Below are 14,394 nucleotides of genomic sequence, written 5' to 3' on the forward strand. Positions count from 1 at the left end.
ATTATAATGGGTGGCCTATGGACACAGGGTTGTGAGAAGTGGGGTGCAAAACAACCTCTAGGTATACCTCTCAAAAATAAAATATTTAAATATTTATTTAAAATACTTTTTTAAATGGTATTAAATTAAAAATGGCAGTTTCTGTACAGTTTACGTGGTTGAACATTGTATTGTGTTTTTTACAAATAAATACAGATATGTATTTTGCCCAATGGTAATTAAGTACCTGCCAATCAATCTGTCCTCACCTGAGCATTATAATGGTATAGGAGTGTTTACTGAGTTTGTGGTAAATTGATAAAGAATACACAGTACAACAGCATGATGTCTACATAATACACAAATGATGTTAGCATAGGTATAAACTCATGTAAAACTAAATATTAGTTGCTTGTACATCAACCTCAAAAATGTAAAGCAGCACTGTTACAGTATGTGCAAATTCGCTGCTGGGTGCAGACAATATGCCTCCTGATGTCTCCACTGCAGTGTGTACTCAACCTGTATGTCAATGCTTGCTTCTGTGAATTGCACCGTCAGGTGCCCCCTAATGGCCATGGCCATGCAAAACAACTGAATTCCTCCCATAGAGGAGAGGAGGAGCATCAGCCTTTTATTATACAGGATAGACTTCCAGGGCTAAATTTACTAAGACATGAGTTCTGTTGAAGTTGTGATGTTGCCCATAGCAACCAGTCGGATTCTATCTATTATCTTCTAGAAGATGCTAAATAAGTAGAATCTGATTGGTTGCTATGGGCAACATTCCATCTTCATTACAACTCCCATCTTAATAAATTTACCCCCTACTACCCATATCACTTACACCAGAGTATGCTTTACCCCACATATTCTGTTAATCTGAATTAATGCAAATTAATAAATACCATATGTACTGTTCTTAATGGGCAAAGAGTACAATAAAATAGTTTTGCAATATAAGTTTATATAGATTTAAAAAAATATTAAAGCAGTATACACATCATACAAGCATGTTTACAAATTGGTGGTGTCACAGTCACATCCAAAGTCCTCTTTTCCAAAGTCTTTTTTTTTGTGCAGTCGGCATGGGAGATTTCTGTTGCGTACAAGTTTCTGGAAAATCCCCACGGCCTTCCAAGCAGCTTCATAAAGTTTGTTGACTTTACCAGTACAAACATATTCACCTAACTTTATTAAATTGCAGTCATCCAAGCAGGATGAACTATAAAAATGACAAAGTGTGCATGATAGGTGCAGTGACATCCTTCCAGTGAACTGTATCCTTGTTTCTGAAAGTTGGAAACTGTCACGTAGGCTGTTACTACAGGGGTTCCCAAAGATTTAACCATTTGGTGACATCTGCAGTAAACAATTTGTTACTCTTGCTTTTAACATCAATATATTTACGTATACTTATAGCATATTGATCAAAAGCACTTTTTTATGAGGATCAGTCTCCGTTAATGAGAAAGTCACACAGCAGGAGAAAGCTGTAAAGCAGCGGTCTGATGTGTACCATTAGAAGACCAGATTTTTGAACCACTTATTTTATTGCAATCTTCTCATACAGAAAGGCCTAATTCTTAACTGGCCTTTGTCAAAGTCCGCATTACATCCTGGGAAGTGTAGTCTTGTCTTTAGTGCCTTGCAGAATTACTTAAATAAGAAGCCATGCAGATGTACTACACTTACACCCAGAATCCCGCGGGGCCCGTGACTTCTTGTTAGAGGTGCAAGCTATTTTTGAATTCAAGTCTGGTCCACCCACTCTGGCCTTTTTGGTGCCTTGCATGTATGTACATCTACAGTCTCCTCGCATTCTTTACAGCGCACTGCACAACACCAGTGGAATTTACACTCGCATTTGGTGGTCCGGGTGACTCGGGTGGTGTCATAGCCCCTGCCACAACACATGACTTCACAGCTATCTGTCTTACGGGAGCCCTTTTCACAGATCCTTCCTGCAGTGCCCAATGAACCTGGAAAGAGATCAAAATGCAGTGCATTACAAAAGGCCCAGCTGTGCCATAACCACAATCAATATATGAGTGGTAACTGTATCACCATGGCTCACAGTTTGTAAACAAAAAGCAGGGTCAAACCTACCAGTATACACATCATATATACAACTGATGCTTTACTAATGTATTAACTACACACATAATGTAGGAACAGAAATCTGCATTTAACAAGAAAACAGAATACTGTAACAATCTCTGCCAACTATGAAGTAGGGTAGGCAATGAGTTGATTAAGGGGAGCCTTAAGCTAAGCTGTTGGTTCATGCACTTGTTCATGCACCCAGTTGGTTTCTTCCATCTCTGGGCTGTGTAAGGTAATCCTGCTGCTCTGGATCGCAGAACGTTGTAACATCTGCCGCAATTATAAAACACAACTACAATATACTAGTAAAGGGAACTCCCTCCTCATTCATAGTTGACTCAACAAAATGCATAGAGCCTGATGATTGATGTCCAATAACCATTATTGCAGTAAGACTATCCACTCATCTGGCAGATAACAGATTTCATGTTGTCTGTTCTCGATCTGCTTCCTTTCAATGTTTGACAATATAATTGCTAGACTATTTTTTCCTTAATGTCGCCGCTCTGCACTGTAGCCTCTTTAAAACAGGAGGTTTGTCAGATTTTTGTTTTCTGACTTCTGAGTAGAGCATGGTCTAATTCTTAGCAACTTGCTAAATGAATGAATCAATGCAGTACCGATCGCTGTAAGACTAGCTCTGTTTTATGTCTCCATAGTAACTATTTGACATAAATAGAATCGAAAGCTTACCTGAGCTTGAGATTAGATAAGCACCCTGTTTTTGTATGAAGAATTAGTTAGCTTATAGTTTATTGGTGTTTCAGTCAGTGGAAGCTATTGGGTGTTAGGTAGAGCAGCCAGCCAGTGATAGCAGAGCAGGGGGAGGAGCTTAGGAGTTTATTTAAGAGCTGGCTGAGGTAAATTATTCCTCTTGCTGTTTTTTGGATTCCCACCCACCCGAAGTAAGAAAAAGATTTTTTGGTTGTGTAAGTTCATGATGAGGCTTGTAAAGGCTGAGGGCCTGGCAAGTAAGGAGGAGAAGGTGTCGAGAGAGAGTTGCAAAGGCTTAGGGCCTTGCAAGGAGGGAGAGCAAGGTGAAAAGGAGAAGTGCAAAGGCTTAGGGCCTTGTAAGTAAGGTGTGGAAGGCGGAGAGCATGGCTCCTCGGTTTAAAAGAGATTAGCGTGACAGAAATTGACTAGCATTTCCCTGTGACAGTGGCGAGTCGGTCACTACCTTAGGGGGGGACCAGGTCAACATCTGAGGGATGGACAACGGCTAGGCCAATTTAGGGGAAATGGAGCTACTCAGTAATGCTCACGCAGGGCGTGGTCGAGGCCACGCCCATTTATTTAGTTATTGCATAAGCTATTGCCGAGGGGCCATGCTGCTTGGCCACTTTTGATTATTTAATTCAATCCAGCCATTCGATTTAATAAATTCTGGCTGTGAGCTTAATTTTCCAATTTATACAGTTGTCTGAGTCATTATTTATTGTCTACGAGTCCAGTTATTTGTGTCCGAGTCTTTATTTCAATTGCGTCGTTTTCTGAGTAATAAAACATATGGGTGACTTATTTGCGCTTGGTCCCCCACATTTAAAATGGCATTACATTGCTTTGATACAAAGGTCCTGATTATCTTTCTCTCTGGGCGTCCTCATCTCCCTCCAACAAATGAAGTAAAGGATTAAATAATAGCCATTAACAATATAAGCTAGTGTGGCATGTACTTAAGCATGATGATTTGAAACAAATCATCTTGATAAAATGCACTTCACAACCATAAATATTTTTTCACTGTTGCCACTAACCTTTCACTGTCAACCACATCATCCAGCTCAACTTATCATTTCACCCTATCATTTAAGAGCACACAGTCAATAGTTGTCTACTATATAGGATAGTATAGATGACCAGGAAGGAACTCATTTTCTGTTATTCTTTCAGTCAGTGGAATAACTATAGCACCGCAGCCCAAGAGGTGGTGGGGGAAAGAGGTGCTGTGGGGCAAAGGGCCTCTGCAGATTCCATGAGGTCTGGCCAGCTACCACAAATCTGCCAAAACAGTCCTCCAAAAATGTCACTGCCTTGCTGCAGATAGATGCTAGAGGTGCGACAGGACCTCTAGCATCTGTCAGGGGAGCAGGGGAGCACAGCATGTATAGCGTTACTTAGACGTACTGGATTCTGAGTGTACTGGCACCCTTTGAACATGTCACTCCCTGGCACCCATCATGATAACCCTATGGCAATGAGCATGTATCTCCCAGGGGAGCCGAGAGAGGGGGGGAGCAGGTACTAATTACCCGGGCCCAGGCTTGCTGGAGGGGCCCTGCAGGGGCCCTGGTCCGACCCCTCCCTTCCCCCTCTGTCCCTCCCGGGTAGCAACAGTAGCACACACTTCTACAGCATGTGCTGTTCTGACAGCAGGCTCAGCATGAGTGTCTCACTGACGGCGTGAGAGGTCATGCTGAGCCTGCTGTCAGCACAGCACATGCTGTAGGTGTGTGCTGCCTCTGAGATTACAGTTTTAGAGTTTTCTTTCACCCTCCTCTAAACATTTTGGGGGTGTGGCCTAAGTGTGGGAGGTGCCCACACCACACACACTTAGGCCACACCCCCAAAATTTTACCGGGGCCCGGCATTCCTCTCGGCTGCCCCTGGCAATGAGCTTAGAAACCCCTGAAAACAAGCAAGTAACTCCTTGATAATGAGTATGTAACCTCTGGCAACAAGCAATTAACCCCTGGCAACAAGCATGTAAGTAAAAAATAATAATAATTAATGTATGGGGGGTGGGCACAAGAATTTTTTTGGTAGGGAAACACAACATTTCTAGTTTAGTAACTTGATAATAAACGGTTTGTGCAGATATAAAAACACCACTATGTTAAACTACCTACACTGCCAGAGGAGGATGGCAAGTGACTACATCAGCTTCACAGTGAAAATGCCTAAATTAATCGCAGTCTAGACTGGCAGTCACAGGAGAGGAAAAAATACTGCCTGTCTGGCGTACTACTGCACTCATGGGTGGTGATATAATTACTGGGAGAGAGCATAGGCAAACGCAGGGGGGTTTCTGGTTGCCTGGAAACCCCCCTCCTCTTGACAAGGGCCTTAATGACAACAATAGCACTGGTATATAATATGATTATTAGAACTGCCACCACATCATGCAGTGTAAGGGACAGAGCGGAGTTGCAGCACATGCCCAGTGTACCAGCTTCTTCTACCACATTTACTGTATGTGTGGATCTGAGCCCTCAAATATTGCACTGGACAAGAGAGAAGCTTCCAGGAAGAAGAGACAGAAGTCTTACCAGGAAGTGGGAGATTGTGAGCTTAGAAAGTGCAGCACTGTTTTATTATGTCTGTGTATTTATTTATTTATTATGTTTAACCTTTTCTTCACCACTTATTTAAATGTTTGAAACAGCCTGAACCATATTTACTGTTAAATAATAATACTCAGAGCCGGCCCTAGCCTAAATGATGCCCTAGGCAAGATTTTGCCTGGTGCCCCCTAGCACCGCCACTAGTTCCACCTCTGACCCTGCTCCCCTTTTCCAGCACCATCAACCCTCATGATAGCATTCATCATTTTGGTGCTCCTACCCACAATATTTTAAATAGAAACAGTGCACACATTCGGTGCGCAGCCCAAACTAGGGTGTGTTCTTGCTGGGAAGGGGCATGGCCACACAATAGTACCCCCAATTCAAATTATGCCACACAGTAGTGCAACTTTATTGAAGTCATTAAAATAATATGCGGCATGCCTATATTTTGTGTGCGACTGTGGCTGTACCTGCATACGGAATGCCATGTTACAGTGATTTCCATGAATACACTATTTCATATGCAGATACAGCCTCACTCACACACAGAATATAGGCATGCTGCATATCATTTTAATCAGCAGAAGCTGCTGGTGCCCCTAGGCATTCCAAATGCCCTAGGCAGTTGCCTAGTTTGCCTATGCCTAAGGCCGGCTCTGATAATACTGTATTCCATACAGTATCCAGAGTATAAAAAAACAATATTCAGGGCTTTTACCACCTCCCCAGACTCCCGTACTTACTCCATTGCGCTGCAGAGTGGGAGATTTTGGATTACATTTACAAACCCCCCCTCTAAAAATCCTGCATTTGCCACTGGAGAGGGCTGTAAAGTTGTGACTAGGCAAAAGCCATCACTGACTAAAGTATAAAAGCCCATCACATGAAAACTAATAGAGCTTCGTATTATTGTTAATTTGCTAATTTTTAGTTTGCCAATTTGCTTTTTTTAAATGTATTGTTACAATTAACTTTTGAAAGATTCATAAATCTACTATTATTACATTATCTGACACCGGACCTGCATACTGTCCTGGAGGGGAGTAAAATAAGTGTTTGGAGGCCTATAATACAATGTTCCTTATTAACACATTAAGCACATGACAATGAATTAATCTCATATATTTTTAATTCCTGGTCCTGTGTTTACTGCACACAGAGTTCAAAGAGAACTAAGAACTTCCACGTGATTTTTCCAAAATTCCTGCATGGTCACACAGTAGGGGCTTCAGGATTATCAAGATACACGAAAAATAATCTAATACAAATGTGGATTATCAGTATTGATCCAGTTTACAGTGAATCTATTTATGGAGTAATGAAACTAGCCTAGCATCATCAATTAAAAAAAAAAATGGGGTGCATATTTAATTACAAGCCTATGCGTGCGATTGGTAAATAGCAACAGGACTATTTGGACTAGGAATTGCTTAAGAAAAATAAAAATGTATGTAAACCATTAACAGTGCAACAAAATCACTATATGACTCTTCTCCAAAGAATATTGTTTTGTTGTGAATCAGAACTCAGCCAACCAAGTAGGACAGCATTTCTGGGACTACGCTATACAGGTCTAAACGTTTAGACAATGATGACTTTACGATAATGATGAAATGATAAAACACGTAAAGTGAAAGAGATCTAATGTATCAAAGCAGGTTTTTACTGATTACTTTTAAACAAGAGGAAGCATGTGAATACTTTGTTTTGGCTGCCAGGAGATCAAACAAGGTGCTGAGTTTTGCAAGAGCTACAGTATCTCCTGACTGTAGCAGCATTAGCTGCAGGGCATTTGCACATGACAAAAATGCTTCTCTAACCGAGAAGGACAAATGAGCCGTACCTGCAGACTTGTCCATCACACAATAATCAGGAGAATTCTCAAAGTACACAAGTTCCTTCTTTGTGGGCTTTCTGAAGTTTTGATTGGCCACTGTGAAGCTAATACCATCTTGATTCATGGTGACCTGGATTGCCCCGTCGTATTTTCTTTTGAGATAGTCCCCTGTTTTTCGGAAATCTGACATGGCTTGCCAACAAGTCCTTAATGTGCATGACCCACTGACCCCATGGCACTTACATTCAAGCTTCATAAAACGTTTTACTGCCTGTGAGACAGAGGATAGGGATTAGAGTGGAACTTCTCATTGAAATACAAGTTGTTAATCACTCATCACACATAAAATACTATATATACAGGTTTTACAATCACCATGACAAAATTGTTTTGAAACATAGTGTAACAGGGTTTACAGTGTTTCAAATGTGTTTCAGTTAAGAAAACATTTGATTCTGCGTAACAGCACAATTTTATTAAATAAGGGCAGATACCCTCTAATATTGTGTTTGCTTTTTTTAACATTAGTTAAATTAAAACTCTGTCATGCGGTTTGAGATAATTGAACTTGAATTTCCCAAATGTGTTTTTTTTATGGTAAACACATATGTTTATTATTGCTCCACACAGAGGACGTGGTATGCCAGACTGACAGTCGGAATCCCGGCGGTCAGTATACGACATCGGAATTCCAATAGGGGGCAAGTGCAAAGAAGCACTTTGCGTGCTCGGTGGCTCTCCAAAGGTTCAATTCTCCCTCTGTGGGGGTTGTATGAGGGAGAAAAGCCCCTGTCAGTTGGTATCCTGCTTGTCGGGCGTTTGACAGTCGGGATTCCAATGTTGGTATAATGACCGTTGGAATCCTGACTGTCGAGAGGTCATCAGGCACCCAACACAGATGCTATTAAATGAACACAAGGGGTGCGGTGACTTTAGAAGCAACGGGTTTCTATTTTTAAGACTTGATTATAGAACTAGCCTTAAAAAAAAAAAAAAAATATATATATATATATATATTATATAGATTGGAAGCTTGCAGCAGGATGCTTCTACCTCCATGTCTGTCTGTTGTTACCCAGTTTGTTCCATCGCTGTCTACAATTGTAAAGCGCAACGCAATCTGCTGCTCGGCTATATAAGAAACTGTAAATAAATAATATATATACCTAATGCCACTGCTGAGTTCCCCTGCTACACAAAGGTAATTAGTGAAATTACAAATGACACAGCTATTCTATTACTAAGCAGTCAATATCAATTATGCAGCTGATTATACTATACGGGCATAGTAAATATGGCAGATTTATGGTCCCCATAAACCCCTCCTTTTCTTCAATTGTTATCTTATGGCTCCTTTTGAAACCGTACCTATTTATAGCTCTTTGAGCTATAGAACCATAAACTACCCAGCATGGAAATGTATTGATTGTACAAAATATTTCTGCTTTAACTTCCAGTGGGCTCTTTCCAAATAGCATTAATAGTTTACAAAGTTTAGATCTGTTCTTGCTAGATCTGGACACATCTGGAAGAAGGAGGAGGTTATGATTTGTTCCGCACTCCCAATTTTTGTTATTCTACCAATTTCAACATTGAGAAATGTTAGAACACGATGAACCACTGGGTTTCCTACTTAGATAAATGAGCTGAGCAGTGCATTCATCACTATTGCTCAACTAGGATGATTAAAATGATGATTTAATCAAAAATCTCATTTTTGTACCAGTAAAAGAGAGTTTTAGTGGAACTCACCATCCTTCCACAGCCGTTATTGTGCATGTTCATCAAGGCTCGTGCATCCTTCACTTTTTTTTCCTTGGCATCCACAAAATCCTTGGCAAACTCAATCCCAAAGTCAATGTTGTCACTACAGCCTCCCCAGTCAAACTCTCCTCTTTCATCTCGGTAGCGCCCCCTCTTCTTGGGGTCACAGTTGCATGATTTCAATTCTCCTTGACTGCAAGCACGGGTAATGGCATAAACCACTCCAGCGTAAGAGATGGCATAGACAAATGCTGCTTCTCGACTGCCTAAAAGTGAATAAAATCAAGTTACTATATCATAGCTATACAAAAAGATCAACAGTGATAATATGCAAAATTGCATAAACTAGCTGTGCATAATATCATTTACGAAGGATGAATAAATTAATGACTTCCCTTCTTATAGATCTTTCTTATCCAATATTTTAGTGTGCTTACTTTTGAAATTGTGTGTGTGTGTGTGTGTCCGCATTCTTGATGATATGGAATTTATTTTATTTACAAGGCAAAACCATGCCTTGTAAATAATTGATGTTTTAAAAATAATGTCCAAGTTCGGGCAGTATAATTGAACTTCCCATTTATGCCGGGTACACAACAGAAGGATTTGGCCTCAATTCCCCCAGTTTTGATGTAAATTGGGCATGTCTTGGCATGTTTTAGATCTGATTCCGATCCGATGCGTGTCCCTGCTGGTCATTTGGTTGTTTTGGAGATCCTACCTGCTGCAGTCAGGATTTGTAAAAGATCCATTCAACTGGATACAGATCATGATCAGAACGTGATCAGATCGTATGCAGATTGTGTGCAGATCGTGTGCTCCGACAGATCATGTGACCATCGTACATTCATCTCACGATCTGCTCATGATCGTTCTGATGTGTACCCTACATTAGACTTGGGTGCCATCCCCAGCATATCTTGTTATGGTATGCATATATTAAAAAAATATGGAAATTCCAATATCCAAAATACATTTGGTCCCAAACATTTTGGATATGGTAGACTCAACCCATACCTGCAGATATCACAGGACCAGTGGTCTAATGTCACTGGGTTATTTGACTTGAATAGAATATAACAAGTATTTTAGTAATTTCCAAGTCTGTAATCATTTCATAGATGTAATGAAATGCAGCTGTTATGAAGCACATTCCAATCTCATCCAGGCGAGATTCACTCAACTTCACTTTTATCTCTTACTGGTGGTCAACTTCAAGAATCCCAGGTCTGAAATGCACCATAAATCCAGCAGGATAAAAATAATAAAAAATAATGGGATCTCCTGGGCACAGTCTGGTATTTTATAGGTACTGTATTCCACTCAATAAAATCTGTGTAAATTAGAACAGCATCAGTGAGGAACCCAAGGGTGTCAAAACTACCTGTCAAGACTAGAAGCTGTATTTAAGACATAATTTAGTACAGCGTAGTAAACCACGGTACTTCTTCAGCACATCAGAATTATGGCAAATAGACTGCTCTGGAGATTATGCTTCCTACATGTCTTTCAGTCAGAGCCAAATTATTATCTGGCACATAAACCCCACGGGTGCATATTGACAAGTCCGACTAAAAGTGATAAATGGTTTCCAGTTGAGCACCCACTCTTCCTTTTTCATTACCACCATAAAGTATACAGCATTTTAGCGATAGACAAAAATAATAATTTTCTATATAGGACACAGGCTCTAATAAAATCTATTACCAGACAGCAGTAAGCCCACGAAGGAGGAGGACACTGATAATGCTTTTTAAAATAAAAATACCTACATTAAAACATATTATTCTCCCTCACACACACACACAACTCCTCCAAATGCAATGTTAAATGTGTGGTGATATTAGTGAAATGTTACATAAGCATAGAATTTGGTGTATCTAAGGGCACAAACTGTACACAGCGAACCCACTAAGAGTTCATGAAATACTATTTTTTATGGCACGCCCACAGATATATCTTTTTACCAGCACTAGGGGGCGTGGTCAAGTCTTTGTGGGACTTGGCTAATTCTATTTGTGAATAGTGTAGCCTTCTTTATATTTTTTGCCTCCTGATAAAGAGGCTCTCAAGACACATACTCACAGAATGGGAGGGTCCCTTAAATTGCCCTATCCCCCTATGCCCTACTGCCCTACAGAAAGAGTTGAGCTACCAGACCCTGGCTTTAATAAACTCAAGGGTGCCTTTATTTCATGTAACAGATTGCAGGGCAGCACGGATGGCGTAATGGTTAGCATTACTGCCTCACAGCACTGAGGTCATGGGTTCAATTCCTAACATGGCCCTAACTTTGTGGAGTTTGTATATTCTCCCCATGGTTGCGTGGGTTTCCTCCAGGTACTCCGATTTCTTCCCAAATTCCAAAAATATACTGGCTCCCAACAAAAATGAACCCTAGAATGAATATGTATGCATATACATGTGGTAGGGAATATAGATTGTAAGCTCCACTGGGACAGGGACTGTGGAATATGTGTGCGCTATATAAGAAACTGGTAATAATAAATACATAATAAAACTGTATGTCTTGTTGGGAACCCATATTACTTTTTTATGCATTTTACTCAAACTCGTAAAAACAGACATTATCATAATCATGTGCGTATTTTATTATGCACACCTGCATGTAGAATCATTTTGTGTGGACTAATACAAAAGCAAGAACCGTAAAGAATTTCATGGTGATTTTTTTTTCAAAAATACACACATTTGCTTTGAGTTTACTACAGCTGTGTCCTCATACATCTAGCCGCAATACGCCATGCAGAGCAAGATGCCTCCAGTGAGTAAGCTGCCAGGTCACATGCAACTCTGCTAACATCAGATGTCTCACAATGCAGCTAGGACTGTTCTGATTAATCTGTCATATGACACTTGCATATTGTGTGTGTCTGAGTCTGTATACGAACTTGTATTAGATAAAAGCTGCAGCTGGTACATTATAGCACTTTATGTACAGATTCAGGGATTTGTACATCATAGTCACATTACATTCCGACTGATACTGCCCAAACACTTCTGCGATCGGATCCGATGCAACATCGAAGTGCGATGTCCATCAAACCCGATCGCATATTGTGGTGCTAAGGTGCCTCCTTTACAGCACCCGATGTCGCATGCCATCTTGAGATGGCAAATCGGGTGCTGGAAGAGGGAGGGCAGAGGGTGGCGTTGTGTAGCGCAAGAAGTAGCGCTAGCGGGCGGCGGTGGTCAGTCAGCGGTGGCGGCAGAAGTGTTTAAAACACTGGGCAGCCCTCGGGTTGGCTGAGCTAGATCAGCCAATCAGAGGGCTGCCCAGTGTTTAAAAAATTCTACTGCCCCAGTAGCGCTAGCGGTTGGGGGTCAGTCAGAGGTGGCAGCAGAAGTGTTTAAACACTGGGCAGCCCTCTGATTGGCTGAACTATCTCAGCCAATCAGAGGACTACTTAGTGTTTTAAACACTTCTGCCGCCACCGCTGACTGACCCTCGCCGCCCGCTAGTGCTACAGCTACAACGAAACCCTCTGCCCGCTGTCTTCCACGCCGTCAGTGGCCCGTCCGGCCCCCTGTCCCCATTCCCATGCCGCTGAAAAAGTGGTCCCTCCGCGCCACTCCCCCAGCGGATTGCATTCGAGCATCGCATGTGGTTAAAAACCACACGCAATTGCTCCTGCAAAGCAATAAATATTATGTGCAGCACATAAGACATTGAGACCCGACATCCGACCAGCGTGCCCGCGCATTGCGTCGAATGGTAAACATTTTGTGCATACAATCATTCAATTTATTGGCCAGATGTGGTCGAAATCGAATGATTGCATGCAATATGTCACAAGTGTATGGGCAGCATAAGATGCATTTTTGGGCAAAAAGAAACCCGATGCTAGAAGATTGTCACAGGACCTGGAATACCAAAAAGGGTTGCTTGGCACGACTGTAGCAAAGATGTATAGGACATATCTGTTTCTTACAATTACAACAATAAAAAACTAAATTAATGAAGTCATTTAGGTACACTTTATTTGCTCTGTCAAAAAGAATATTCCAACTAATGCTATTTTCTGCTAATTGAAAGTCTTCCCAAAAAAAACAACAACAATTAAAACACAAGATATCATTTGAGTCCCAAGCACTGCTTTGGCTTTGATATGGTAATGATGTTGACAAGTTTAAGGTCGACAAGCATTAGGTTGACCACTTAAGGGCGACATACCTGAAGGTTGACATGACTGAAGGTCGACATGGGGTTAGTTCAACTGGGTTATTAGGTCAACACAAGCATTAGGTCAACATGGGGAAGGTCGACAGTCAAAATGTCAACATGGGGTTTTACACCTCTGGAGAGTGGACATACCCCTGCACATGGGCCACTATTACTGAATTTCCCCGGTGGACCCTTCATGCCTCAGTCCAACACCGGGTTCGTATATCAAGCAGTAAAAAGAGGGGACAGATGGACCATAGAAAGCAATCAGCTTTGAGAAAGCATTCTAGAAAATGATATGTAGTTGTTAATTGGTTGCTATTGGCAACTTCTCCAGTGCTACATTACTCAACTACTTGATACAGTGGGGCAGATGTATCATAGCAGCGCTTATCGCGCCGCTATGATACTTCCTGCTTCGCCTCAATAGCGAGGCGAAGCAGGAAGGGACATCGACAAGATGTATTAACATCTTGTCTGCCGAAGCGGGGGAGCGTTAACTCCCCCCTCCGGCGATGTCCCTTTCTGGAGATAGCACATCAGTTAATACTGATGCGCTATCTCCTGTCCCCCGGCCGGCCGCACTGGGCATGCGCGGGATCTCGCTGTTCACGCGAGATCCCCAGCGCAGCCCAGACCTAACAGCAGGGACAGCGCTGTCCCTGCTGTTTGGATAGGGCTTCGCCAGCCTGATGCTGGCGAAGCCAAAGCAGGCTTCGTGCGGAACGGTCAGCGATGCTGACCGTTCATACATTCGGCCTGCTATCATTTTGATAGCAGCGCCGATATGGACAGGGGCGCATAGCGCCCCTGTCCTTTACCGCATCTCACCTCCTTCATACATGGGGGAGAAGTGGTATCAGTGCACATAACGTGCGCTGATACCCCTTCTCCCCCATAACGAGCCTTCATACATCTGCCCCATTGACCCATACTTACCTATGTTTTATTTCTCCTCTCCTAAGAAGCCCTTTGGGGAGACACAGCCAGTCACCGTGGGGGGCAGGGCTAGACTGTCAAGATCCACCCACAAATGGGGAATAATTTGCAGGTAGGAGACAGGGCTAAATTATGCCATTCACATATTTAAGGCCTACCCCCTTGGCACTGCCACTGTGTTTATATTACTCATCCTGTCCGCTTCACTAGAAAGCAGCCACGTACCCTTCCATGGCTGTGGGGGACTACCATAAAAATTGTGAGTCTTCCACAGCTTCCAAGAGGGAAGGAAAGCATGC

General features: G+C 42.0%; 1 protein-coding gene across 1 annotated transcript in view; it reads right to left on the reverse strand.

The window, feature by feature from the left end:
- Positions 1 to 926: 926 nt before the first annotated feature.
- Positions 927 to 14,394, reverse strand: part of WNT2B (Wnt family member 2B) — a 101,220-nt gene continuing 87,752 nt past the window's right edge. The window contains exons 3-5 of the mRNA XM_083172789.1: positions 8,959 to 9,236; positions 7,213 to 7,477; positions 927 to 1,961 (exon numbers count right to left, since the gene is read on the reverse strand). Coding sequence (XP_083028915.1) covers positions 1,732 to 1,961; positions 7,213 to 7,477; positions 8,959 to 9,236 — 773 coding nt within the window. The 3' untranslated portion in view covers positions 927 to 1,731. The remainder of the gene's footprint in view (positions 1,962 to 7,212; positions 7,478 to 8,958; positions 9,237 to 14,394) is intronic.

The sequence above is a fragment of the Crinia signifera genome, chromosome 2, assembly GCF_055691185.1.
Source record: "Crinia signifera chromosome 2, ASM5569118v1, whole genome shotgun sequence".
Classification (NCBI taxonomy): domain Eukaryota; kingdom Metazoa; phylum Chordata; class Amphibia; order Anura; family Myobatrachidae; genus Crinia; species Crinia signifera.